General features: G+C 42.5%; 1 protein-coding gene across 2 annotated transcripts in view; it reads right to left on the bottom strand.

Annotated features, from left to right (window-relative positions):
- The window catches only part of LAMA4 (laminin subunit alpha 4), a 142,434-nt gene that overhangs the window by 98,859 nt on the left and 15,795 nt on the right, over positions 1-27,780 (bottom strand). For both annotated transcript variants that reach the window (XM_038554984.1, XM_038554983.1), the window contains exon 2: positions 4,832-4,933. In XM_038554984.1, coding sequence (XP_038410912.1) covers positions 4,832-4,933 — 102 coding nt within the window. The remainder of the gene's footprint in view (positions 1-4,831; positions 4,934-27,780) is intronic.

Raw genomic sequence — 27,780 nt, forward strand, 5'->3', positions numbered from 1 at the left:
ACTGATGAAGCATCTGGGACATCTTAGCATGGCGGTTTGGCAGAATGATGCTGCCATTAATTGAGATGGGGAATAAAGAAGAGGAACACGGTTAGGGTTGGAAGAAGAAACATAAATGACCAATAGGGAACTTATTTACATTTGGTTCCTATAATCTTCTTCTGTGCCTGGGCACAAAGCAACAGAGGACTCTAAATTCTCTGGACATAACAATTTTCTGACTTTGTTTCAAAACTCCAGTTAGCATGGAACCCAATCCATCACCATTTGCGAAATTTTGGGGTTTTCCAAGTTTGCAATATACTGGAAAATTATCAAAATTTTGATGTAAGATTTATGCACTTGATCTCGATACCAACTTTATGGTTGCAAGTAAAACAGGAAAAAGAAGTCTCTATAACTCGTTTTTTTCCTTGTTATGGGACATCTAATGAATGTGCTGGTTTATTAATCACACATATTTAGTTTTACAGGAACTTACATTAGTTGATTTCTGTCTCACACACATAATAAAGGAGAATTTTAAAAGCATGAGAAAAAGACTAGTGTCTGCAGAAATTAGAGATGTAATATCTTTGCTTTCCTGAATGAAGTTTTAATTAGGCTTTGAGAATAATAAAAAATTCATTAGCTTTCAATATACAGGATTACTCCATTATGCTCAGGGCGGGGTAGAAGTCCATTTGAATATCAATATCTTTTTAATTATAAAACTATTACTGGCAGTTGTAGAGGATTTGGGGAGGCATACTGTAAAGTGAGAAGAAAAAAAATAAAAATCCATGTTTCCAGCAGCCAGATAACAGCTTGATGGGCATCTCTTTAGATTTCAGTAATATTTTTGCCGTTCTTTTTTTTTTTAATTTCTTTTTTTTTTATTTTTGCCGTTCTTTTAGTGGTTTTAAATCTGAATATTCTCATTCAGATTTAGAAAAAATTTTCCTCCAATGCTGGCACAGACCCTAATATCTTTTTTTTTTTTTTTTTTAAAGATTTTATTTATTTATTTGAGAGAGAGAGAGAGCAAATGGGCAGGGGCAAAGGGAGAGGGTAAAGCTGACTCTCCGCTGAGCAGAGAGCCCACCATGGGGCTGATCCCAGGACACCGGCATCATGACCTAAGCCCAAGGCAGACCCTTAGCTGACTGAGGCACCCAGGTGCCCTGACCCTGAAATTTTAATTTTTCATTTGATTGTCATTGAGCAGATAGGGGTTTCTGCATGTGCTTCTAAAGCTCCATGGTCCTCACACCTTGAGCTTTACTACATCGGTCAAGTCCAGAAGCACTTTCAAGTAGGTGCTTCAGTTTCTACAGCCCTGGAACCCAATACAATGGAAGCCACTTAACCTGGAGGCTAGAATAGTGCTGGCACATAAGTGGAGTTAAAAAAAACAACAACAAAAAAGAGCTTATTTGTTAAATGGTTAGATGAAATCAATAGACCAACCAATCCTTAATCTAAAGGAACCTGAGGAGCCCTGTTTCTGTAGTAAATTTCAAGTTAGATTATCTCCACTCTAGTTCTAGTCAGCGGGCTCCTGGCTTTCTTCTAATGATGAGAAGATTCTTTAGATGGGAACTGGCCTAAGTCAAGGCCTCTTCTTAATTCTCTGTATCTAACCTATAGACTTGGGATAAATATAGGTTCCAGCAGCGCCCTGGTGGCTCAGTGGTTGAGCATCTGCCTTTGCCTCAGGTCATGATCCCGGAGTCCTGGGATCCAGTCCAGCATCAGGCTCCCCACGGAACCAGGCATTCCTACCACCAGCCCTCTATCTGCTTCTACCTGTTTGCTCCCCTAATTTCTTTCTCATGCCTCCTTCTGGAGCTTGCCTAGAAAGTCAGCCATGTCCGCTGGAGTTGCCTGTTGGGGCCCTGTCTGGCTGACTCAGTCAGCTGAGAACCCTTCCCAGAGCATTCTAATTCTGGTAAGATGCAAGGTAGCATTTTGGAAACATCCAGGACATGTTGAATTTCATTCACGAAGCCACTTTTCACTTAGCCAGTTTTCTGCACTTGAAGAGTAAGCATCCCTCTTATGAAGACATCTCTAAGCTTCCTTGTTATGTCTACAATGGTAGCATAAGCTTGTCTACTCTACATTTTATTATCAAATGGCTTAGTTCCTTAAAAATCAGTCTAAAATATCAGGTCAAATTGAAATTGGACATTGGAATCGAAGAATTAAAAACAACTGGGGGAAGGCAAGATGGAGGGAGCCATTGTAAGCCTTCAAAAATAAAAATAAAATGAAAATGAAATAAAAGAAAGCCTTTTATTTGGGGCTGTGTATATTAGATGGGAGAAATGAGTGAGGCAAGCAAACAGTAAGAACTGATTCAAACTCAGGTCCAAAAAAAAAAAAAAAAACCTCAGGTCCAGAATTGGCCACAAGGAAGTGTTTCTCAGAGCCACTGCTTCTTCTTTGGAACCCCTGAGAAGTGGGTGAGCTGGATGGTGGAGCTATAGGGCAGGAGCTGATAACTGGCCCTGCTCCACTAAGAGGCCAGAATACGGATGCCAAAGGAAACAGGAAAATCTGAGTTTGAGTCCAGTGGGACTCCATTGGCAATATATTTACCACCTTTTAATTTTTTTACTTTTTTTTAAAAGATTTTATTTATTTATTCATAAGAGACACACAGAGAGAGGTGGAGACACAGGCAGAGGGAGGAAAAGTGGGGTACATGCAGGGAGCTCGACGTGGAACTCGATCCCGGGTCTCCAGGATCACGCCCTGAGCAGGATCACGCCTGAGGCAGATGCTCAACCGCTGAGCCACCCAGGTGCCCCTATATTTTACCATCCTAAGTGACAAAATATTCTTCCTATATTGGCAAGCCTCTCTGTTCACTACTAACATTTAATTAAATACGAGCATCCCTTTTTTGTCTTTCTAAATTAAATTTATAACAATATACATATATATATATATTTAGCTCTGGGGGCATATAATTATGGGTGATTTCACTCTGAATTTCATGTACAGCATATAGCTGTATTGTTTTGTTTGGTTGTTTTTTACATTGGGCACCTATTACTTCACTCAGAGAAACAAGCCATTTCCCTTTGGGTAGAATTGGTTGGGGGGGGGGCTCACCATCAGGATGAGTAGGATGGCTATTTCTTTTTAAAATAGTTCTGTCTTGGAACAAAGTAATTGCAGGAAGATTGGCAGCTTCCTTGAACGGATATATAAGAGTTTACACCCCAGTCCATTTCCAAACTTTTATTAGACCTTTGTATGCCCGGGAGCTGTGAAGGAATGTGATGACTGTCTGGCTCAGAGCTCATGTCTAGCTCAGAGATAAAACCATGACAGTTCCTCTTCTGACAAGTAGGCTTTGTCACAGCTCTTCGCAGGAGGGACTTAGCAGGAGGGACTTTTTGCCCCTGTATTTCAGCCTTCCATCTTACTGGCCTCCTGACGGCCGCTGATGGGCCTGCCAGTCCCTATTGTCTTCTACTTTAATAAACCAGATGACAAAGAGTCTTTAGTTGGTCAAGTTATCGGAGATGTACATTATTAGTCCAAGTGCATCCATGGGATCTTCTTTTCAAATGTCAGTGGGATTAAAATAACAGGAAACCGGAGATGGAAGCTTTAGAAAGGGGCAGGCTTTGGCAGCTGCGGGTGCCTACGCGGCTAGAGGACATCCTGGATGTGACGGTTATTTAAGAAGATGGGGGAAGGGGGAGACGGACCCCCCAGGACTAAACAAATACTACAGAGAGATGGCAGCGTCCAGTGTTTGCCACCACACTCACCCTCCCTGGGTTCAGAGTAGATGAAATGTTCTAATTGGCATCTCAGTGTAGTGCCTTCACAACGGGCCAAACAGCCTCCATGTGCACACCTCGGAGACCAACTTCTAATCAAAATGATCGGCTTAATAGGGATAATTATACTAATTTTGAGGTAAATAGGGTGTATTTAATTAAGAATTCTTGTAGTTTATGCAAAAATACTCTTGCAGTTTTGGAAAGCCTCTTCTGCCTCTCGGGACCTTGAAGAATCTAATTTTCCTGCCATGTGGTCTAGCTCATGAAGGAAAACGCCATCTTAGGGCAAACGTCTGTTAAAAACGCCTCCTAGGACTTCTACGAAAGCCATTTCTGGTAAATATCTCAATAGCCATTTTCAAGAAGCTGTCCCTTCAGTGAACACGGGAAAGGCGTAGCAAGCACCTTTTGCTAGGAGGCCTCTCAGTCACCTCCCCAAGTCCCTGTGATACGTCACAGAAGAACAGTTTGTTGGGGAATTCGTCCCACTTAAGGGGGAAACAATGTCTTCTGGGGGCTGAAGCACAGAATTACAGAATTACAAAGACCACAAGGCCAGAGCTTTCATTTTTATTAGCTACTCTGTTCAAACCCCCACCCCCGTTTTTAAAAATTTTGATCTCTCGACCTGACTATCTTAGGTTGTAAAATAGGCTATGAAACAACTGTTTTATTCTCCTGGTTTATGTGGCGTGAAGCCAAACATATGGCAAACTATAGTATCACAGAGGCATTTGGGTGGATGATTTCCTCCTTCGTGTACTGTTTCCAATCCCTCCACCATGGGCCAGTGGGAGGAAACCAGCTGCCAAGGGCAGTAGGTCAGTCACCTCCAGGAGCCCACGGGGTCATACCTATGCCTTGACGGCCACTTACAATCACCAGTAGTTTCTATGACGCGTTTCAAAGGACAAGGTGAAGGGCAAGAAGAGAGCTTGACTAACTCTTTCCTGGGGCGCTCAAATGTGCGGGAAGACTATCTGATCCCCGCTGAAGATGAAGAAGCCCAGTGAAGTAAAGACAAAGTGACAGGAGCCCCGACCTACCACACAGAATCCAGAGCCATCCAAGCACTCGTCAGAGTTCCCGTTGCAGACACAGGGCATACATTCTCCTGACTGGGCGAGAAAGAATCCAGCACCACATTTCTGAAACAGACACAACAGAAACATTTCCTTTAATGAAAAGCCTTCTTTTGGTCAATATTTTCTGAGGAGCATAAGAAGAGATGGCTATTAAGCTACGTACATATTTCCTTACAAAATGTACTCAAATGAATTCTTTATACTGCTGTTCAGTGAGGTATATTTAATTTTTTTAGTTATATCCCCCCCCCTTTTTTATTTTTTTGACTTTTCAGGGGAATGGGAACATTTTAACACTGTCTTAATATTGTAAGGAAGGATAAACAGATTTTCGGTAACAGTAAAGGAGAAAGAAGTGTTGTTTTCTAACCAAACCAAACCAAACCAAACCACATCACGAAATAAAGACCTATGGTTTCAGAAATTACTGGCTGTAACATAACAACTTAGAGATGTGTCTTTCATGCTTGGGCTCTTAAAAGATTCTTTCTCTTCAGATCCTAAAATTTTAAAGGGAGGAGTAGAGACGTTAATGAGCTCTCATACTTGTCAGGTCCTGAGTGGGTGCTGTCCAAATATTTCATTTATCATCATAGCTCTGTGAGGAGCACACTATTTTCCTTCATGCTAGCTGTGAAATCATCAGACCCAGAGGTACTAAGTGGTTGTGGTGATGTCAAACCATCTTGTGACACACCAGTCAACCTGCACAATGATGAATTGCCCTCCACCCCCGCCAATGTCACTCATGCTTCAGATGAGAAACTTTGCGAGATTGTTCCTGATTTATGTGCTTGGAGTTGTGAATACGTATTTTACGTCTCTTCAGAATGTCTTAAGGATGCAAGGCAGCAATGGCATTAGAGACCTGGAAGTCCACTCCCTGCCCACCAGACAGATTCACTTCTAAGGAATTCCAGACAGATAAGAATCTGGGTTGTTTCCACAAACTTACAGAGTAGGAGATTTCACATCACCCCCCCCCACCACCACCATCACCATTTCATCGACTCATTGTACTTTGTATTATCTTAGCCACCAGGAAATTTTTCATTATATCTGGCTGAAGTCCCTCTGACTGCTAACAAACCCCATTTCCTCTTGCTTTTTTCTCTGTAAAGAAAGAACCACTAGACACTATTCACGGTATAAAAACACCACCAGTTCGGGCCCGAAAACTAAAATCTAATATATTCAACTGGGAGGAAGTTTAATAGAGAATCATGACATTTGTCCATGAAGAAAAGGTGAAGAATTTCCATCTTTCTAAGTGAGAAAAAGTAAGGCTGAGAGGGAACCGGATTATATTTATCATGGAGAGTTTGTGGTTGATAGGAAGCCTTTTTCTCAATTTCCACTAGGGAACAATGGAGAGGGAAAGTGCTAAAACTACAGCAGGAAGTATTTAATTCAGACCATCTAAGTTCATGTGTTTTTGAGTTTTGTTTCAAACTATAAAAAATACCTATTTGGGGCACCTGGCTGCCTCAGTCAGTTGAGCAGGCAACTCTTGATCTCGGGATTGTCAGTTTGAGGCCCACATTGGGTATAGAGACTACTTAAAAATAAAATCTTAAAAAAAAGTACATGTTTTAATGGTGATGCAGTACACAGATGTAATATATATATATGTAAATACTTAAAGATATACAGGTATATCAGAAAAAGATACACAAAGCAATAATTAACCTATGTGCCGTATAGCTTAAACTTCTCTATTTTATTTAAAAACGTATTCTTGTTATAAGACATAAGTTTGATGACCCATCCTGCAGTTTGACATGAAGAGGGTTTTAATTATCAGAGGAATGGATACAAATAGCGAGAGGCCTGGTATTAATGATCTCAGTAGCCTCCAAAACAGCGATTTCTGAGCTTTCTAATTGGCCAATGCATGGACATGTGGGGGAGTCTCTTATTCAGGAATTCTGACAGTGAGGCCAAAAAAATCTGTATTTTTTATAAAATAAATATTGTATTTTAAAAAGTATTTATTTAAATTAATCAATCCCCCACCACCACCCCCGGCTTTATTGAAATAATAATTGATATTTAGCATTGGGTAAGTTTAAGGTGTACAACATGTTGATTTTGATGCATGTATATATTGCAAAATGATTACCAGCATAGCTTTAGCTAACATCTCCATCATGTCACATAATTACCATTTGTTTTTTGTGATGAGGACATTTAACGTTTACTCTCTCAGCAGCTCTCAGGTAAATAATACAGTATTATTGACTATAATCATTGGACTGTACATTAGATGTCCAGAACTTGTTAATCTCATAATTGGAAGCTTGTACTCTTTGACCAACCTGTCCCCATTTCCCCTACTCCTCAGCCTCTGTGACCACCATTCTGGTGTCTGTTTCTGTGAGACCCACTGAGTGGGGCAGAGACTGGAGGTGTATTAGGAGGATAAAAGCATGCTGGTGGTGGCAAGGAGTCTAGAAGTGATGCCTGGAAACAGAACATAGGAAGATCTACACGTATCATCAACCAGAGGACCTTCCTCTGGCCCAAGGTATCAAATTTCGGTAATGGTAGTCTAAACCGGTATCAGTTCAAGTCTTTCAGGTATTTCTGCAGCTCTTTCTTCTGAAGAAGACAAAAAATGAAGATGCAAAGCAAATAACATGCATCATTTTGAATATGACAGTAGTTAATCCCTTATGTCTTGAGGACCTAGCTAAATCAAGAGATTCATTAAAAAAAAAATTGCACAACATAGAAAAAAACCCAAATAACAATATAAAAACATTTGGTAAATTCTGTATTTTAGAATAGCTTTAGATTTATGGAAAGGTTGCAAGGATCTATTTTTGTTTTTTATTTTTCTTTTTAAAAGTCCCCTGAAGATTCCAATGTGTGATCAGGTTTGGAAGGATTGCTCTAAAGCATCTCTCACAGTGCCTTGTACATGTTAATTGCTCAGAGAATGCTTGTGATTTAAACGGTTTGGACCAGGATAGGAAATCTGAAGCATATGTGCTGTTGGAAACCAATGGTTTATGCTGCTAATATACCCACTGCACCCTACTAGGGCTGGATTTGGTCTGCAATCTTTCTCAACACAGTCCAGGCAGCCACTGCCTAGGGTGGACTGTGCTAAATGAAATCTTTATGCTATGCCAAGTTCAGGAAGTGACTTCACCCAGAGAGCCTGTTATTATCCACTTATCCACTCCCCAGGCGAAGGCTCTGACCTTGTGTGAAATTGACTTGGCTCCGGTCTCTTAAACTGTGGGAGATGGGGAGAAAAAGGGAGGCAGGGGAAGGGTCATGTGGAGCAGTCACTTGGCCCCCTTCGAGAGGGTTAGGTGAGGCGGAAACCCAGCCAACTTCTTTCCTGCTAGGCTTTGTACACCTGAAAGATTATATTCTCTAATTCATCTATCCAGAGAGGGGGCACCATTTTTAAGTTTGTGTAAAGGCACCATATAGGCTAATGGAAACCCTGGGCCTGGGGAGTTCCTGTTGCCACCACTACACGTACTGGCTACCTTGGACCATTTATGTTGTAGAGACTTAGAGGATTTCTTGGAATGGTAAATTCTTAAGTGGTTCAAGAGAAGTTTGAGTATCTTCAAGGAAGAGCCATATAATGCTGTTCCTTTCATGTGGAAATGTCTATCACGGCGCCAGAAAGTTCTGTTAATTTTTACTAAGTCTCTTCTTGAAATTCTATAGGAACTGGCAAAATTGACCTTCGTTATAATATTGAAAGGTAGATAATTTTAAGAATGAAAGCAGACTCATTTTTAGTTTTGTTCCTGGTTAGTAATCTCTTGACTTGGTGATTCCAAGACTTGTATTATTTAGAGAATTTGAAAGCTGAGTGGTCTTCCACAGAGAAAATAAAGGTTTGCCTGACTTCTTTTGAAATATTCTCTAGAATTTATTAAAAGAAGATGGTGTTTATGTTTATATGTGTCTCTGTCAGCGAGAGAAGTCTCACAATCAATTTTTAGATGCCACACTGACCACTTTTACCCGTATGAGAAGACCTGACCTATAGCATACAACTGTATAAACATGTGAGTGGCTGAACAGAGAGCATTCAGAAGACTTGAACTGCCTGGGATGGTGGCCAGGCTTCAAAAATTAATAATAATAACAAGGATAATGATGGTAATAATGAAGAGAATTATAACATAGCTATTATTATTGAGGGCCTATGTACCAAGCAGCATGAGGAGTGCTTCATTCACATTATGGGATTTGCTCTTGGTAATAACTCTGTGCATTAGGTATCAGTATCTGTATTTTGGAAATGAACAAACCAAGGGTCAGAGGAGATAAAAAAAAAAGTGTATCTAGTGTCACACAACTTTATAAAGAGTTCAGATTCATCTAGATCTTTTCTTTCTCTATTATAGCATGCTGTTTCTCATAAAAAAAGAGACAGGAAGAAAGAAAGAAAGAAAGAAAGAAAGAAAGAAAGAAAGAAAGAAAGAAAGAAAGAAAGAAAGAAAGAAAGAAAGAAAGAAAGAAAGAAAGAAAGAAAGAAAGAAAGAAGAAAGAAAGAAAAGAAAGAAAGAAAGAAAGAAAGAAAGAAAGAAAGAAAGAAAGAAAAAAGAAAGAAAGAAATTGATTTAATTGAAACTTTAGTTAATTGAACATAAATATTGACCCCGTTTAAGTAACTGCGTTGGTCTTGTTGTATCCTTCTCTCATTTTACCCCACAGTAGCCCTATAAGGGAAGAGCTGTCACCTACAATTTATAGATCAGTCTTTGTAGCTTACAGGATTTGGTATGCAAACCATTAACACAGATGAGAAATGGTGGACCTAGGATTTAGATCCTTTGACTTCTGGGTGTGAGCTCTTAACCATTTGGTGTACCACTAATATGTATTAATTCAACCCCTTTTGTTGGACATTTAGGTTATTTCCAAAATTTTCCTGCTACAAACAGTCCAAAGCTGGCTGAAATGAATAAAGATGTAAAATCATTCCTTTAAACTCCAGAAAAAAATTATTAAAAAATTTATGCATGCTTAAAATAAATAGCTATTAATATATGAAAACCATTGAATGGGAATATCTACTCTTTAAAAATCTATTACAGCCCAATTATCTATTTTCCTTAAACCATTTGTAGACTTTTTACAGCTCTCCATTATTAGCTACTATATTATTACAGCTTGCCTCTTGCTTAAACACTGATTGGATTAATAACATTTACTTCTGCCTTCAAAGAATAAAAGTGGAGATTGCCATTTACTTATTTACTTACTTTGTTATCATTAGTATGATGTCTTTATTGAGTAAACATCAATATGGGTGTACTTGACTAATTTTACATTTATAGAAATTAGAATTAGATGGAACTTTAGGAGGAAATTGCTATGGTATACCCACATGCCACTTATATTTAGAGGAACAGTAGTGACAGTATATGTTGATATCATTGCAGAAGGCATGAATTCTAGAGGTCCATCATATTATCACAATATTAATTATTTCATAAGATAATATTATAGCAAAGTGAGATTCCCTTCCTTCCTTCCTTCCTTCCTTCCTTCCTTCCTTCCTTCCTTCCTTCCTTCCTTTTTCTTTCTTTTCTTTTCTTTTCTTTTCTTTTCTTTTCTTTCTTTTCTTTTCTTTTCTTTCTTTCTTTCTTTCTTTCTTTCTTTCTTTCTTTCTTTCTTTCTTTCTCTTTCCTTTCTTTCTTTTTAAAAATTTTATTTATTCACAAGAGACACACACAGAGAGAGAGAGAGAGAGAGAGAGAGAGAGGCAGAGACACAGCAGACGGAGAAGCAGGCTCCATGCAGGGAACCTGCACCCCAGGATCATGCCCTGGCCAAAGGCGGCGCTAAACTGCTGAGCCACCCACCTAGTGAGATTGTTTCTTAACAAAGAAGGTAACATTTATACAGTTTTTGATAGTTTTTTCCCTCATATGAAAAAGTCCCTTGAGAATAGTGACTTTAACTAACAATATTGTCATCATACAGAACATATTTTGAATTTTCTTAAGATTCTGAAATCATGCTTTTTTTGAGGTACAGTCCAGTCTGCATCCCTTGGGCATAGTAAACGCAAGCTAAGTAATACCATTTTAGGTTAAAAATGTTCACAAAAGTCTCACTGGGCTCTCCAAATACTGTCACAGAGGAGCTAATTAATTGACCCGAAGTCACGATTTCTGCATAGATATTGAATCTCTGGAACCTTTCTTTCAGAATTTCTGTTGAAATGCCTGATTGACTAAACAATTTAAATGCTCGAATAGCATTCTCTAGGAATCTGAGGTCCCCAACCACTCATTAAAACAAACCACGGCAAAAATTGATCAAACTTAGGGAGTCTGAAGTTGTCACATGAGGCTTGTAAGACCTATCTTGAGATCTCTCTGAGAGAATCAGACCCTAATCTCCAGCTCCAACAAATGACTACAAATTAATTATAATAAAAGTCCATTGCAAAAAGCAGATTCTACAGACCTGTGCCTATTCTAATATGATTTGACCTATAGGGCACCTGGGTGACTCAGCGGTTGAGCATCTCCCTTCCTCTCAGGGAGTGATCCTGGGGTCCCGGGATCAAGTGCCCCATCGGGCTCCCTGCATGGAGCCTGCTTCTCCCTCTGCCTGTGTCTCTGCCTTTCTCTGTGTGTGTCTTTCATGAATAAAAATAAAATCTTTGAAAGAAAAAAAAAATATTTGACCTGTCATACAGTGGTCCCCCCTTATCTGTGGTGATACCTTCCAGGACCCCCAGTGGATGCCTGAAATTGAAGATAGTACTGAAGCCTATGCACACTATGCTTTTTCCTATACATACATACCCATGATAAATTTAATTTATAAATTAAGCACAGTAAGAGATTAACCACAAAAACTAATAATCAATTAGAACAATGATAACAACATATTATAATAAAAGTTATGTGAATGTGATCTCTCTCGAAATTTCCTGGGTCTCCAGGACCGTGCCCCGGGCCAAAAGCAGGCGCCAAACTGCCGAGCCACCCAGGGATCCCCTCAAAATATTTTATTGTACTATATTCACGTGTCTTCTTTTGTGATGATGTGAGATGAAAAAAATGCCTGTGTGATGAGATGCAGTGCGGTGAATGACATGGGCATTGTGACTTAGTGTTTAGGCTGCTACTGACTTTTTTTTGTTTGTTTTAAAGATTTTATTTATTTATTCATGAGAGGCACATCTTGCTTTCGGAATTAGACTTCTAGAATTTTGATCCACCAGTTTTTGCTTTAATTTACTGAGTCTCGATGTGGAAGGCATTTAAAAACAAACAAACAAACAAACAAAAAGAAAAACTCACCCCAAACCAAAATTCTCTGAATTCATTCACTTGTGTCCAGAGTCATTGCTCCCTTCCAAATTAATTAATATTCTTTAAATTTAACAGCCCACATCCAATCCTCTTTCTGCTTAGGCTTTAGTATGTATATAATGAGTCCACTTTTCTTCTTGTTTCCAGGCAACAAGGATTTTAGCTCTAGTTTCAGTGAATTCTTTTTTTTTTTTTTTTTTTTTTAGTGAATAATAAAAGTCACGTTAAGATTGAATATTGTGCTCACTTAGGAGCTACAGCTTGTGCCCTTCCTCGGAGTCTCTGGTCCTTGCGCAATGCTGACTTCCGTCTGCTTAAAACTTGGGCAGACTTAAGAGTCAGTACTCAGAGGCCTTTTAATAGGGACCAATAATTCAATTGAATGTATTCGGAAAGATCAATTTAGCCTTGGCTAGGGAAGAGTGACTTCTGAGAACATATGAATTGATTACATGGGCAGGCAGGCATCTCACAGGCCCTTTTTTCGGTGTCCATAAAAATAAAAGATAAAGTATCTGGGACGGAAAGCAGTCCTGAATTAAGCTATTGATAATTTTTGGCTCTATATATCTTCACGGAGGGCTTGCCATGCCCTGTTGGTTCACATATAAAACCATCTCCAAGTGCCAAGATAAGTTAAAGGCGTTAGGCAACGCATTACAGTTAGCAAGAAGTTGACTCTTTGATTGATTTTACGAATGTGGACAGAATTATCCATGTCTCCTCCCTTGGGTCTCTTTAAAGTTCTAGTTTGCGTAATTGAAATTCCCCACATTTCAATAGGTGAAGTTAATTTTTAGATTTTTGACAGTGATTTCACCATAGCTTGATTAGGAAAGTGGTTTCAACATTCTTCTGAGGTTTATCCAGTCCAAAGGCATTTCTTCTTCTTGCTGGCCTAATAAAGTCAGGGTAGGGTGGTGGTACTAGTTTCTCCTTGTCGGCGCTTGGAGCTACCTGTGTGCCTACCTGGCCAGCCTGCCAAGCGCTCCAGCTCTCAGGGTGGTCGCCAGTGAAACAGAGACAAGGAGTTGGGTTCTGAGGCATCCTGAGAAGCCCAGAGCCATCTTGACCAGAGTTAAGCCAGGTCCCTTAATTCTGTAAAGTGGAGAGGTGTTCATCGTGGCATTGCCGTCACACTGGTGTGGCTACGCCTCAGCACCTTTTATGGGCTTTTTGAGTATTCTAGTGGGCAGGGAAACCAGTGCTCCCCTTAAGATCTCAAATAACTATTCCCAAGCCGTGTCCTGGCTCAAATGTCATTCGGACCCTAGACACCAAGACTCAGGCTGTGAGGAAGTACTCATCACCCTTGGCTCTCTTTAGCTGTATGACTAAAAGGATCAAACAAGAAAGTTTAGAGCCCTAAAGCCAGAATGATTTTCTTTTTGAAGTGTTGGCTTTGGGGATGATTATGTTCATTAATACTGATGAAAATTTCTTTAATTGTCTCCTTGAGAAGTTGCCTTAAATAACTTTGTGAGTTGCTCATTTGTAGCAGCGATTGCACTTATGTAACGTAATGGGGCGTTAGTGGTGCCTTTTTCCCTTTGATTTTCTTGAAAAAAACAGTCTGCTAACATCTGGCTTTCTGCTCTGGGTCCTCGTCACTTCATCGCATGTAACTGGCTTGTTCTTTTCGCTCCCCGCCTTCCAAGCTACGGTTACACAACATAACCTTTGCCAGGTTTTTTTTTTTTTTTTTTTTTTTTTAATATCTCAAAACTGGCTCAGTTTAATTTACTGGTGCAAATGCCATGGACACATTTCCAAGAAAGGAAGAGCTGTGGTGTACGAGGGCTATAAGAACAAGTAGAGAGAAATGACTTCAGTTACAGGCATTTGGGGGATTTTTACGTGACTCCTTAACCACTTGGCAGGAAATCGACGTTGTGACATGACAGACATTTCTGTCATCTTCAACTGGGTTTTTATAAATAATAACAGCTAATATTTATTGGCTGACACCAGGCACTGAGTTAAGTGCTTTTTATAGACATTCCAATTTGGTCATCACCACTTAATGGCCCACAGTCTTGCAAATGTCTGACTAAATTTTCTTTTCACCAGGAGACCATGGTGCTTAATGGTCTATGAACTTACAGTGGCTTCCCTTCAGAGCGCCCAGGGCAGGCAGGGTGACGGGCTGAGGGGCTCCATCAGTTTCTTTTGCTAATAAATGCGGCCCTTCTGTCATGAAGTACTCCTAATCCTTCAGTGCTCCCCTTCCCCTGGATCACTCAAGATGCAAAGCACAAAGGGACTCGCAGTCCTGTTTCTCTTCTGCTCTTCCTCATGGGTTTTATGCATCATGGAAGAAATACTATTGTGAATTAGTAGGAAAGGATAAATACCTCCCAAGCCTCTACTGTACCCATTTATTCTCAGTAGACAATCTTGCCTCCTCTTTCGATGAGAAAACAGAAGTCATTGGCTGGAAAATCTCTTTTTCTTCTCCTCAAAATTCATCTTGTTCTTGCCTCATTCTAATTTCCTCTGCTCATCTCAGAAGAGAGAGCACTCCTCCTATTAGAAGAGATTAGCCCTCTCTCTGTGCTCTGGGACCCGTGCCCCTGACCCTGTGCCCCAGACCCACCTGGCCTCCTTCTCTCACACACCGTCCGTCAAATGCACCCACAGGAGTGAGGAGAGGCAGAGCGCAATTAGGTCCTGGGTCCTGTGTTGGATGGGCAGTGACTTCTTCCCTGGGGCTCAGAGTCCAAGAACACCTTCCCTTTCATTCTCCTCCTCTTTTGCTCAGCCAAACTTCACGACTGAGAGAATTCAATCACACCGGCTCTGCTTTCTTCATGCCAACCCATGCCTCCACCCGTCGCCTGGCTTCTGTCTCCCTTGTGCCACCGAAGAGCTGTCAGAGGACCCAGGGCAGAGCTGATAGAGCTGTCGGGTGATGTCTCTGTGTCTTTGCGTTTCCAGTCTTACTTGTTCTCGTTCTAGTACTGAACATGGTTGAAGTTCTCTCCTTGAAATTCTCCTTTCTCTTGGTTTCCAGGATGACTCTTCCAGTTTTTCTCCTGCTTATCCTTCTCAGTAGTTCAAGGGGTGGGAGAGAGGGTGGAAGGACGCGCTGTTCTTCTTGCCCTACTGCCTCCACACTATTGATGTTCTCCAGGATCACTCCTTACCTCTATTTTCTATCTACACACTTTGTGATGTCAACCTCTCCCACAGTTTCACCCCCTTCTGTATTCTGATGCCCCCGAGCCCCTCTGCCTATCCCTCGTCTCGCTCTCTTACGCCACACTCTTGTTTCCAAGTGCCTGTTAGACGAGCCCATCTCCAGGTCTGTAGGCACATGGAGTTGAATGTGTCCCACAGTAACCTTATTACTGTCTCTCCCTAATCTATTTTCCTTCTTATATCTCAGAGGAAGATGATGGAACATGAAAGGAAAAAGTACTGGAGTGATACTTTTAAATTTTATCAATACATCTGGCAGTAATGTGATTTTTGGAAATGCTTCCAAAAGAATGCACTCTTCAAAGATCAGAAAATGGTTTGCACGCAGAATAACATTTAAGTACCCAAGGTCTGTCTCTTCTTTTTCACAACCGCTGTGCTATCATTGTTTATCTCCACTCCATGGCTTAAATGGAGACAGATGGAGTGCCACAGAGCTTAGAGTCTCAAGTCAGAAAGGGCCTTACACAATTCTCAACGGCTATAAACTTACTTTCTAAACTAATATCTCCATCTGCATTAGGCGGACTGGAGGATGGGAAGTTCTCCGAGTTAATTTCTGTGTAGAATGCAGTGTTTACTAAAGGTTAAGTAATTGGAATGTGCTAATTTGCAGCTTACATATTTGTTATATTATTTAAACTCAACAGTAACCACAGCAACTGCGTAGAACTTAGACAACAAAAGATTTTTTAAGGGAGGAGAATTTTCTCATTGACATTGTTTAGAAATGCTGGCACTTGAGGATAATAAAAAGCAGACTGTGGTTCGGCAAGTTTTATTTTTGTTTTAAAATTCTCTCTACACGATGTGCCTCTCATTGCCTCCACCTGGCTTAGACCGTTCCCATGTCCTGCCACCCTTTGTGCGCTGTCCTTCAGAGAGTTTATACTCTGCCTCTGGGATATTTACCAAGACGACTCTTCCCTCTTGTTCCCAGTACCACTATTTAGTTCAGGATCTTGGCCTTTCTCTCCTGGATTATTTTAATGATCTACACCCTACTCTCTTGGTCATCAGACTTTCTCCCTTCCAGCTGATTCTTTATTACCAGAATTAATTTTTAAGAAGCCTTATAATACTACTTTTCTGCTTCAAAACTCCCGGTGGCTCTTCGTTCATTGCCTACATGAGTAATAAAATTCTTGAGCATGATGTACAAGGCTCCTTTTTCATAATCCAACCCCAACCTGTCCCTTGGGGTCAATTTAAACTCTGCTCCCTCTGCTCTACTTAAACTACGTATTTCCTTCCTCTCCCAAATTTACCATTCTTTTGACCACCTTGAATTTGCATAAGAGGCTTAGGCAGGCTTTCTCCCCTCCATCACTTACGAATCCTTTTCTTAGTCCCAGACTCAGTCGCTTTTCCTCTGTGTCCCCCTGGCACTCGGCACATATCTCATTAGTGCACATGGAGCTATTAGAGTTTTTAATTTGCACTCCTGCCTCTCTGAAATGACCGTGAGCTCTTGGAGAACAGGAATCGTGTCTTGTTCATCTTTGGATCCTCATCACCTATCAGAGTCATTAGCAAATAGCAAGCAGCTTTTGAAAGTGTGTTAGTTGAAAAAAGTAGATTTGAATCTGTAAAGAATGAACCAAATGAGGGCAGATAGTGTGGGAACTGTAGAGAGCATTTTGGCAAATCTCACAAATGAAGATCTTTAATCATGAATGAATCTTTTAAATAAAATATTGAGGAACAAGAAAAGCCAGCTGCAGAACAGAAACACTACATTTATACTGCATTTAGAAACATGAAAAATAACATTATACTCTACGTTGTGTAGGGACACACACATACAAAGGAGAGTATGAGATATGAACGGGAATCTAAGAAATCAGTCATTTAAGGGGGAAAGACGGGAATGGGATTGAGGAAGGAGATATACATAGATATAGATTTATGCAATATTTTACTGCTTACGCTCTATGGAGGGCACATAAATGCTCATGAAAAAATAAAAGGAAGAAAAAAAAATGAAAGGAAGAACAAAAGATCCCGCTTAGCCTGGCTGGATATTGGCTTTCCATGTCTAGGCCTGGTGAGGTCTCTAAAACATCATCTCTGGGAAGTGACTAATCTGGCCTTGACAATAGATTCAGATGCTTGTGTATAATTTCCCTAACTTCCTTGTTATTCACTATGTACCATGATCATTATACAAAGTTTAAAAAATAAGCATAAGAACATTCCTTTCCTAATTTGTTCTTCCTTTGTTTTTCATCTTACAGCTGGCAGCTACATCATCCCCTGGGAAAGCCTTTCACGTGTCTATACGTCTGTCTCAGTTGAAGCAGGCATCGGCTTTTAGGTTTTTCTAAAATGTTTAAAAGACTTCTTAATTTGGTTTCCACTAACTAAATTATTCCAGCAGCAAAGCTACATGTCCTATGCTACCTGGGCAGCCTGTAGTACTTTTCGAGGGCTTATTTATTCTAGTTGGGACGTTCTCATTTAAGGCAGAGGTAAAGGAGTCTCGGGATAGTGCAAAATACTCTCATTTCCCAATGCCCAAGAAACTAAAGTTTAAAATTCAAGTAGGAGAACTTGCAGCCTGCTTTTCTGTTCTAAAAGGGGAGCTGGGATCCAAATTCAGAGGACCCTAGTCTCCTCAGGGGCCACCACAGCTAGTAAGTGGGAGTCCCACCCACCTGGGGTGTTAGATGGGCAGAACATGGTGGAGTGACCCACTGGCTGGGGCCAAGCGTTGGCCTCTCCAGCTGGCTTGGCATTGGAAAGGGGAATAGGGAAAGATGGAGCAATGACTCAAACCAAAGGAAGCTGAATCGTGAAATTTAGGACGATGTTCTTAGAGTCTGCTAAAATTTTTTTGATATAGTCTCTTCTTCATTATTCCCCTACATGAAAGTCCAATAGTTTGTGAATTGAAACAGCTCATTGCAGCAGATGCTTTTGGAAAGTGTTGTCCCCAGCAGAAAGGGGAGAGAAAGAGCCATGAATCTCCAAAGAGAGCCTGTCCGCTGATGTAGTCAGTCAGTCAGTCAGTCAGTCAGTCAGTCAGGGGCCCAGCAGGAAACAGAATCCACCTCAGGGGTTCCAAGGAAGCATGGGGAAGTTAAGGCACAAGGAATGGGAACAGAAGCAATGGGAACAAAATTCTAGCACCTCTAGGGCGTGGGGAGTAAGAAACAAAGAAAAAAAGATTGTTCCACTAACCCAGGTCAGGCTGGAGCTGTGGATGAGGCACCATGAAAGCCCATGTCTTGAGACTTCAGCCCAGGAGGCAAGGCCTAAGGCAGAGAGGGACGGAGCAGAACTGCCCCCACCCCTCCTTCTCCTGTTTTGGGGTCTGGCAAGGGAGCATGGGCTCCCCAGTCTGCAAGGCTGGGCCCCTGGGGCAGAGCGAGGCGGGCAGGGCCAAGCTAGGATCTGGGGGGCGGGGGCGCAGGGGCAGAGTGTCCCCAGCCTGGGCAGCAGCAGGAGACCCCCCCACCCCCCCGACCTGCCAGCTCTCGCGGGGCCAGTTGATGGTCCAGCAGGGGCGGGAAACGACAGTGACAGCGGGTCCCAGGCCAAGGCCTCCCTCCAAAAAACCGAGTTGTTTTTACCGAGTCTTTGAAGGCTCATTAAGGAAATGTTAATTGACCAATTAGCATGGTTTTAAGACCCTGAAACAGGAGGAAACTCAGCTTTTGTTAGAAAAGTATTAAATGTGAGAGCAGAAATTCCTGTGGCTGTGTGAATTGGGGTAAAATCAGGCCAGAACATTAGGATTATTGATATCCAGTTGCCTTTTAATCACACCTGCCTCGCGGCCCCCTCCTTGCCGTCTCTGTTGGTGGGGAGCAGTGTGCCTCCTTCCTAGGTGGCCCTGTTCCTCAGCCTTCCTCAGCCTTCCTTGCCTTCCTCAGCCTTCCTCGTCTCCCTCAGACTTCCTCAGCCTTCCTTGCCTTCCTCGCCTCCCTCAGCCTTCCTCAGCTTCCTCAGCCTTCGCCTTCCTCAGCCTTCCTCACCTTCCTCAGTCTTCCTCGCCTTCCTCAGCCTTCCTCACCTTCCTAAACCTTCCTCGCCTTCCTCAGCCTTCGCCTTCCTTAGCCTTCGCCTTCCTCAGCCTTCCTCACCTTCCTCAGCCTTCACCTTCCTCGCCTTCCTCAGCCTTCACCTTCCTCACCTTCCTCAGCCTCCCTTAGTCTTCTTCAGTCTTCCTCAGCCTTCCACGCCTTCCTCGCCTCCCTCAGCCTTCTGCTTCCTCACCTTCCTCACCTTCCTCAGCCTTCCTCACCTTCCTCAGCCTTCCTCCACCTTCCTCGCCTTCCTCAGCCTTCACCTTCCTCAGCCTTCCTCCACCTTCCTCGCCTTCCTCAGCCTTCACCTTCCTCAGCCTTCCTCCACCTTCCTCGCCTTCCTCAGCCTTCCATGCCTTCCTCAGCCTTCACCTTCCTCACCTTCTTCAGCCTCCCTCAGTCTTCTTCAGTCTTCCTCAGCCTTCCACGCCTTCCTCGCCTCCCTCAGCCTTCTGCTTCCTCACCTTCCTCACCTTCCTCAGCCTTCCTCACCTCCCTCAGCCTTCCTCACCTCCCTCATCCTTCCTCAGCCTTCCTCGCCTTCCTCAGCCTTCCTCACCTTCCTCAGCCACCGCCTCTGAGAACAGGCAAACGATGGTAACACCCATTAACTCCTCCAACATCCTGAGCTCAACTTTACATTTCATAAAAATTTAATCAGCTCTTAGGAGGGAACTATTCTTTGTTGAAGGGGAAAGGTCTTTTTCAGCTATATTTATTCTAAACATTAACGTGGCAGTGACAACAGATTTTTAAGTAGTCCCACCAGGGGCCAGAGGCAGGAAGAAGCACGGATACAAACGCCCTCTTACAAGATATATTTTTGGAATAGCTAGTAACAGCCTGAAATGAGCTAACAAATTGAATTCTATCCATCTGGGGACTGAAACTGTTCTCTCTCCGGATAGACTGCACTTGTCGCGTTTGGACCCCTTGCGTCCTAATTTATAAGAATCTGGAAAGAGTGACATTTGCCGCCCCTTCAGTTGCTGGAGCACATTTTCCAGGAAATCCAAGTGAGAGTTTGTATTCAAAGGTAGGATCCCTTTCAATAATCCATGTTGATAGGTTTGCAATCCATGACTGCAGAGAAGCAACTGTTAAACGAGGACATTAAGAGCAGTTCATAGGGAGGGGGAAGGAAGTCCCTCCAACGTGTTCTCTTTTCTTTCTTATTCTTCCAACGGTCTCCAAATTCTCCTTCTCTCCCTACATGCAGATACGTACCTCCCGGTAACCTTTCTCTAGATTTCGCACCCCCACTTGTCAGAATGTGATGCACATCTACTCTCTGGCATAGATGCATTTTAAGAAATGCACACATGTGTATGGATGATCAAGTTTCCACCGGTTGACTCTAGATCTGGCTGGCAGCCGTTCGGTTAGTATTTGTTGAGCGGGTGCATCAATTTCTCCTCCAAATACGCTTGCATTTGGGATCCCCCCAGCTTCCAGACCTCGCTGATTTATCTCCCACGGGCACCGATGTGATACACTGCCCTCCGTGCCTCGCACCAGCCATAACTCCCTACAGTCACGTCCTTCGGAGACACCCTGGAGTAGCGGAAAGCACGAGATGATCTGGCTTCCAGTTCGACCACCCAGGCTATTTAACACGAGGTCTCAGTTTCCCTTTCTGAAAAATGGATAATATTACCCCCTAGAGTAGCTGCGAGGATTAACTAATATTGTGCATTTACAGTGCAACAGAAGGGCAGGCGAGGGGTTCAATGGCTCGTAGTTTCCTCCCTTCCCTTCACACGTGCCTGTGTCACGATGGGGGGTGGCCCCGCAGGGAGCTGGAACTCTTCGGTTATGGCACACGGCTCAGCAATGACAGCCGGGGCTACCGGGTCACTGTCTTTCCTCCCCAGAACCCTTAGCTGCCCAAGAACAGAAACTGGATTTGTCTGATTTGTCACTGTGGCCTCCGGGCCTTGCACAGTAGGTGCTTCCTAAATACCTACTACATGCAAGCTGGTGTCACAGAATCACAGGGTCTGGGAGCTGCAAGGATTACCTGATTACCTTGTCGAGCCCATTTACATGTGGGGAAACTGAGACCCAGAGAAGCAAGGGACTTATCAGAAGTCGTTTGCCTAGAGTGTGTCAAGGCGACCTCAGTGCACCTTCCGCGAAGCCACACTTCTTGATGATGATGAAGAGAATCATGGTGAGAACCCCAGGGGGGCCGTGGAAGCTCGCATCTTCTGGGGCTGCAGACGGCCCACGCCGTCCTCCTCTGCCTTTCACAGGTATATCTGGAGTAAAAATCAACTCTGCTCAGGGTATCCAGATTCGTCAAGAGTCTCATTAAAGCTATTGCACGGGCACCACGTTCTTGTTTCACAGGTGAAGGCCAACATCATCAAAAGGTCTTCCTGCCACTCCCCAGGCGGGGCAGGTGAAGGGGCAGGGCTGGGCCGGGCGGGTGATGGGAGGGGATGCTTTTAAGCCTCTTTCGGGTTTGCTTTGCGTGTGGCGCTCGGTCCAGATAGGAAACCTTGCCCAACAGCCCTCTGTAATTACTTGATTTGGCGGAGGGCAGCTATTATTCATTTAGATATAATCCTCTGTAGCTGGTGTTTCAGTTTCTACCAGTTTCTACCCTAGCACAGCTAGAAAGGGACAGCAAATCGAGTAGATAGCTCATTAGAGAAGTCAGGCCTTGTTAGCAGCTGGTCGAATGACATCCAGCTGTGTCCTTGACACCTCTCTTGTTCCATCGGGGGATCTGACAATGGCCTTGGGAAAGGATGCCCCTCTGTGTAACGTACAGCAGCATGTGTGCAGGTGTTTCCCCTTAACGGATCAGGAGCAGATGTCTGGTTAGGAAGAATGTATGGCAGCTCGACACATCTGGCCCTAACAGGAAGACAATGGCTCATAAATTGTGCTAATAAAATACCACGGCTATAATTCTGACTGAGTCACGAAACCAACACCTTTGTCCTTCGGCATGAAGGAGGCTACATCCCGCGGAGGGCTCGGGATGGGCGTGAAATTTAGATTGTTGGTTGAACCCACACACTGCCATCGCTAGGTTTTATGAGACAAATTTTCTGAGACAAAGGGCAATGGGACTCTACCCTCAGGTGTTCTTATTTGTGCATTTGTAAGATGCGAGCAGTAGAAGTCATCAAACTAACATTGTACGTCTCTGCCGTGTGTCACCCACCTAAAAGGCTCAGAAGAATGAATCTTCAGGGCAAGATCGAAGTCTGTTCAGGGACTCTGATGACAGGGCCATTTTCAAATGGTCCACAAATAAGCAAATACATTAAACACCAAGTGCTCGTAGAAAGCGTGGGGAGGGAACTTTTAGAAGATCCTGAAGATTAAGCTCTATGACGTAGGGAGCTAATGAAAAAAAACAAAGGACTTTTCCAACACATGGTGAAACTCTACTAACCAAATTTTAACTATAATATCATGAACTCTCCATAAGCCACTTCAATTTTTTAGAACATGAATGATATTCAAAATTGGTAGAGAATGGCCACCCTTGTCGTGTTAGTTATTTGGGACTGTATCGTATGGTTTTCCTGCCCCCAACTTCCCTCCTCTGAAGATGTTATTTTGTAATTTTAGTGAAAAAACCCTGCCTGATGTAAAACTTCACTTCATTCCAGTTTACATTTGTAAATGGCACAAGTAATCCACATGTTTCTTTTTAGTACAAATCTTGGAGATGGTTCCAGCATCACTTTACAACCTGATACTATCTGTAGCGTTCAAAATTTGGCCCCAGGTAGCTCCTGTAATCCTGAACGCTACTCCGTTGGAGCACAGTTATAAACGTGAAGGTAGAGCATACAAACTAACATGAAAAGAAAATGACTGCAAAGGAGCGGGCGATGCCTCGAAAGCTACAATCTGCTCTGTGCGCGGCCACGCTAGTGACAATAAAATAATACACGTTTATGAGCGGAAATAGATGGGGAAGGCTGAGCGTGCTTGATTTAAAGTCATTCTGTTATCTGTCATTTGAGGGGGAAAAATTGTGCTGATTTTAAAACAATACTTCAGTTACAGATGTTTCCAGACCCCTTCCCTGATCCAAGGAAACAAAATACCATTCAGCAACAAGCCCAGATTTAGAGATGGGGCTTGTTCCAATATAAACATTTCTTCGCTAGACCTTCTCTATGAAACCGCGTAGTCAATTTTTCCATATACAGTGGGAAAGACAAAGCTTTTAGCTTAAAAGGCATTCTCACCCGCAGCTCTGAGCTCCTGGAATGAATAGGCCAGGGCCGCCACGGTTCACTATTGATGTTAAGCTGAAGGCCCGTTTGGCCATGAGGATCGGAGACCGAATTATGTCAGAGTGTACAGATGCTGCAGACAAAAGACTCAGCACTGTTGTCAGCATCTGGTGCGGTCACTTATTCATTCTGTCTTTTTGTTTCACGGACCCCTGTCTACCTGGGGCCCAGATGAGGGTATGGCGCAAAGCAGGCGTTTAAGGAGTGAGGGAGGCATTAGCTTTTTTTTTTTTTCTTTTTCTTTTTTTTTTTTTTTTTTTTTTTTGAGCACTTCATGCTGAAGGCACTTGGCCAGGCGATCTGGGGAATTAGAAGATAAATCACAGACACTGCGGACCTCCAGGGGTTTAAGGGGGGGCTTAAGTGACTTACCATAGAATCATAATGTAACGGGAGACGTACAGAGATGCTGAGAGCGTGAAGAAGGAGAAAGGACTTTTCACATGGGAGTGGGGTGGGGGTAGGAGGGACATACATGGAGAAGGGTTCTTCAGAGGAGGTGACTGCTGTGTAGAGGATTTTTTTTTTTTTTTTAGAAGGGAAGCTGAAGCTGAAAGCCTGGAAAGCACAGGGCACTTAGTCATCCACCACTAAGGTACAGAGGGTCAAACTTTTGTTCTTTCTGTCGTTTTATTGCACAATGCAGACATCCTTCACTCCTGGTAATCTCCCTTGGTAAGGGCACCAGATGGACCTGTTATTTTCCTGCTTTCTGGGACCTTCTTTGGAAAGATTAGTTTAATATCACGATTAAACTCAAGCGCCATGGGATCCCTGGGTGGCGCAGCGGTTTGGCGCCTGCCTTTGGCCCAGGGCGCGATCCTGGAGATCCGGGATCGAATCCCACGTCGGGCTCCCGGTGCATGGAGCCTGCTTCTCCCTCTGCCTGTGTCTCTACCCCTCTCTCTCAATCTGTGTGACTATCATAAATAAAAGTTAAAAAAAAATAAAAATAAAAAAATAAACTCAAGCGCCATCCTGAGCCACCTTCTAGCTTACGCCGTAGTCACACAGAGGTACTGCTCTCTGTCTCCAAACATCATAGATAATATTAGAGGCCTCCCCTAAACCCCAAAGTAGTGGTCAGTAAGCCTAGAAGCCTCAATAATTCTCTGTGGTCATCAAAACTCTATAAGTGACGCTCACTTATGTGGCTTTGAACCTAGGAAGTTTGGAATTGACAACAGTTTTCAAGTTATACTTTATGCATAGAGAGAATGTCATTCAACTATAGAAAGAGGATATATATTTATTTCAGCCTTTTCATTCTGCTATCTGGTCAAATTTGCCCAAAGTGAGATGAACAAAAGAATGGCGGTAGAAACACTTGGCTTTCTGGCCCTCTCAGTAGCTATAAGATTGATTTAATTTACTTAGAACCCATCAATAATTTTTTTTTTATTTTTTAAAAATTTTACTTAAATTCAATTAACATATATTGTATTATTAGTTCCAGAGGTAGGGGTCAGTGATTCATCAGTCTTATATAACACCCCGTGCTCATTACATTGCGTGCCCTCCTTAATGTCCATCACCCTGTTACCCTGTCCCCCACCCACATCCCCTGCCCTCCGGCAACCCTCGGCTTATTCCGCATGATTACAAGTCTCTTATGGTTTGTCTTCTTCTCTGATTTTGTCTTGTTTTATGTTTCCTTCCCTTCTCCTATGATCCTCTGTTTTGTTTCTTAAATTCCACATATGAGTGAGATCCTACGATAATTGTCAAGAATTAAAGCAAGAATCTGGTACATTTGGTTTTCAGTACTCTATTGTCAATAGCCCAGTCTCTGAGCAGCTGAAATAGAGCAGAAAACTATCTTCATTTAAGGCCTCGACTACTGTTTCAGTGTTTTTTTTTTCTTTTTGAAGTCTGCAAATTTCTTAGATGATTTGAACTGTGCTTGAAGGAAATCCATGCTGACTCATGACTTTGAGGAGAGCAAATTTTCTCGTTGAATATGAGCTTATGCTAGCAGATTAAAAAAAAAGGGGAGAGAGATTGTAATCAAAGGAAAATCAAAACACAGTTTAGAGCATCTGAGATGAAGATATAATGTCTTAGACCTAAAAAAAAGAGTCCCACACTAGTTAGCTTTCAGAATAATTAAAATGGAAGAGCAGACGAAAAGATGTTCTACAGGCACAAACAAAAACAAAAACAAAACCACCACCAAAATGCTTATTTCCACTGAACATTCTGAAAGATTGCGAGTCCAAAAACACAGGTCACGGGAAAAATGTGCTGCATCTGCCAAAATAATCACAGATACTCTTTGAGAGTAGGAAGTATCCAGCCCTTTCAATAAAACCAAGGAATCTAAATACTCTACAAAGAACATTATACTTCCCTCATAAAGATTATTCCTTTAAGCTTGCAAAGGTATTTGCATCACCCTAAGCGCAGTATCGCTCTCACCGTACGAGGATCCCCTCACATCAGAGACCACGGGAGAGGACAAGGGATGGCGGTGGCCGCCATTTGGAAACGGAGCACTGGGTGGGCAGCAGTGGGCGGGCCCGCCTCCCACAGGCCATAAAGTATCATATGCATGAGAGAATGTCATTCAACTGTAGTAAGAGGATATATTTATTTCAGCCTTTTCATTCTGCTATCTGGTCAAATTTGCCCAAAGTGAGATGAACAACAGAATGGCGGTAGAAACACTTGGCTTTCTGGCCCTCTCGGTAGCCATAAGATTGACTGCAGGGGGCGGCCCCAACCCCCTGAAATGCTCATTATTAGACTCAGGGCACCCCTGAGCAGGTGCTAGTCATGGGGCAGTCCCCGGATTTCACTATAGCTCTGCGGGGCATTGGCAGATTTTATTCCAGAAACAGGTATTAGCGAAAGTGAAGCTGCTGAAACCCTGAACGGTTACAGAGCCGACTGGACGGTCCCAGCGGGGAATGACCGCCCGGGGAGGCCACTCTGGTGCTCTCCCCCATTTCGTGTTCCTCATCGGTGTCTCGTGTTACAATTGTTCTGCTGCATGACAGGGGGATTTCTTAAAGTCATGTGGAAACCTGAATGATGATCTCGTGCAGGGGGAACGGCAGACGTGATGTGGTCTGGGAATTTTTATAATTAGCTCTTCAATGGTTTTGAAACAAAAGGGTCATTGTTCGTCTTTGAAACAGATCTCTCTTTTTGTTTTTCCTTCTTCCTTTTAAGATCCAGGATGCGTTGTTTATTTTTTATGACCATCAGGAAATCCTAGGCAGAAATTCTGAGATCTGATTGTACTTGAAAGCTTTCTTTCTAAGTATAGGTGCTAAAAGTATGATTTAAGGAGTCAATAGCCACATGAGGCCAGCGCCAAAAATCTCTGAAATGAAAGAAAAGGTATGAATGATGTGGCTCTAAGTTAAATTAAAAATTGGAGCAAATATAGTGATCAAGAGACTAAGAGAATTTCTTGGGACTAAACATAGATGGTGGCATAAGACATAACAGGAAAATAAACATGGATACACTTTTGTCTCTTCCAGCTTGTTTCATGTCCCAACACACTGGTCATCAGGTGTTCCTCATCCCTCTTATTTGTTCTGGTGATGGCATCTATGCTGTGATGTAGGCCAAGAGGATTCCTCTGAGGGCCAGGAAACTTGGTTCTGGCCCCCGTTCTAGAAGCCTGCTGTGGGACTTGAGGAAGTGACTAAACCCTTGGCTCCAGTTCCCTTCTCTTTTAATGGCATTAGTGACACAGTGATTCCTAGGCTCTTCCCATCTCAACAGTCCATAATTGTATAAAATTTCCTGTGGTCTCATCAAGGTGACACGCTGTCAGACTTTGGAAAAGTCATTTGACATCTCCATGTTTCCACAAATAGGATTCATAATGCCTGGCCTGCCTGGTTTATAATGTGGTTGCAAGAAACAAAGGTGGAAATATGCAGGAGCACACCTGGTAAACCATGGGAGCTTTGTAAATATTAACACACGGAGTTAGTAGTCATCGGAAATTCCAATATTTGGCAACTGTGAATAACATTTGTCCAATATCGATAGTTTCTTTTTTTTCTTTTTTTAGGTTTATTTTTCTTAGTAAAAGAAGCTCAAACTCATGACCTGGAAATCAGGAGTCACACGTTCCT

The sequence above is a fragment of the Canis lupus genome, chromosome 12 (genome assembly GCF_011100685.1).
Source record: "Canis lupus familiaris isolate Mischka breed German Shepherd chromosome 12, alternate assembly UU_Cfam_GSD_1.0, whole genome shotgun sequence".
Lineage (NCBI taxonomy): Eukaryota > Metazoa > Chordata > Mammalia > Carnivora > Canidae > Canis > Canis lupus.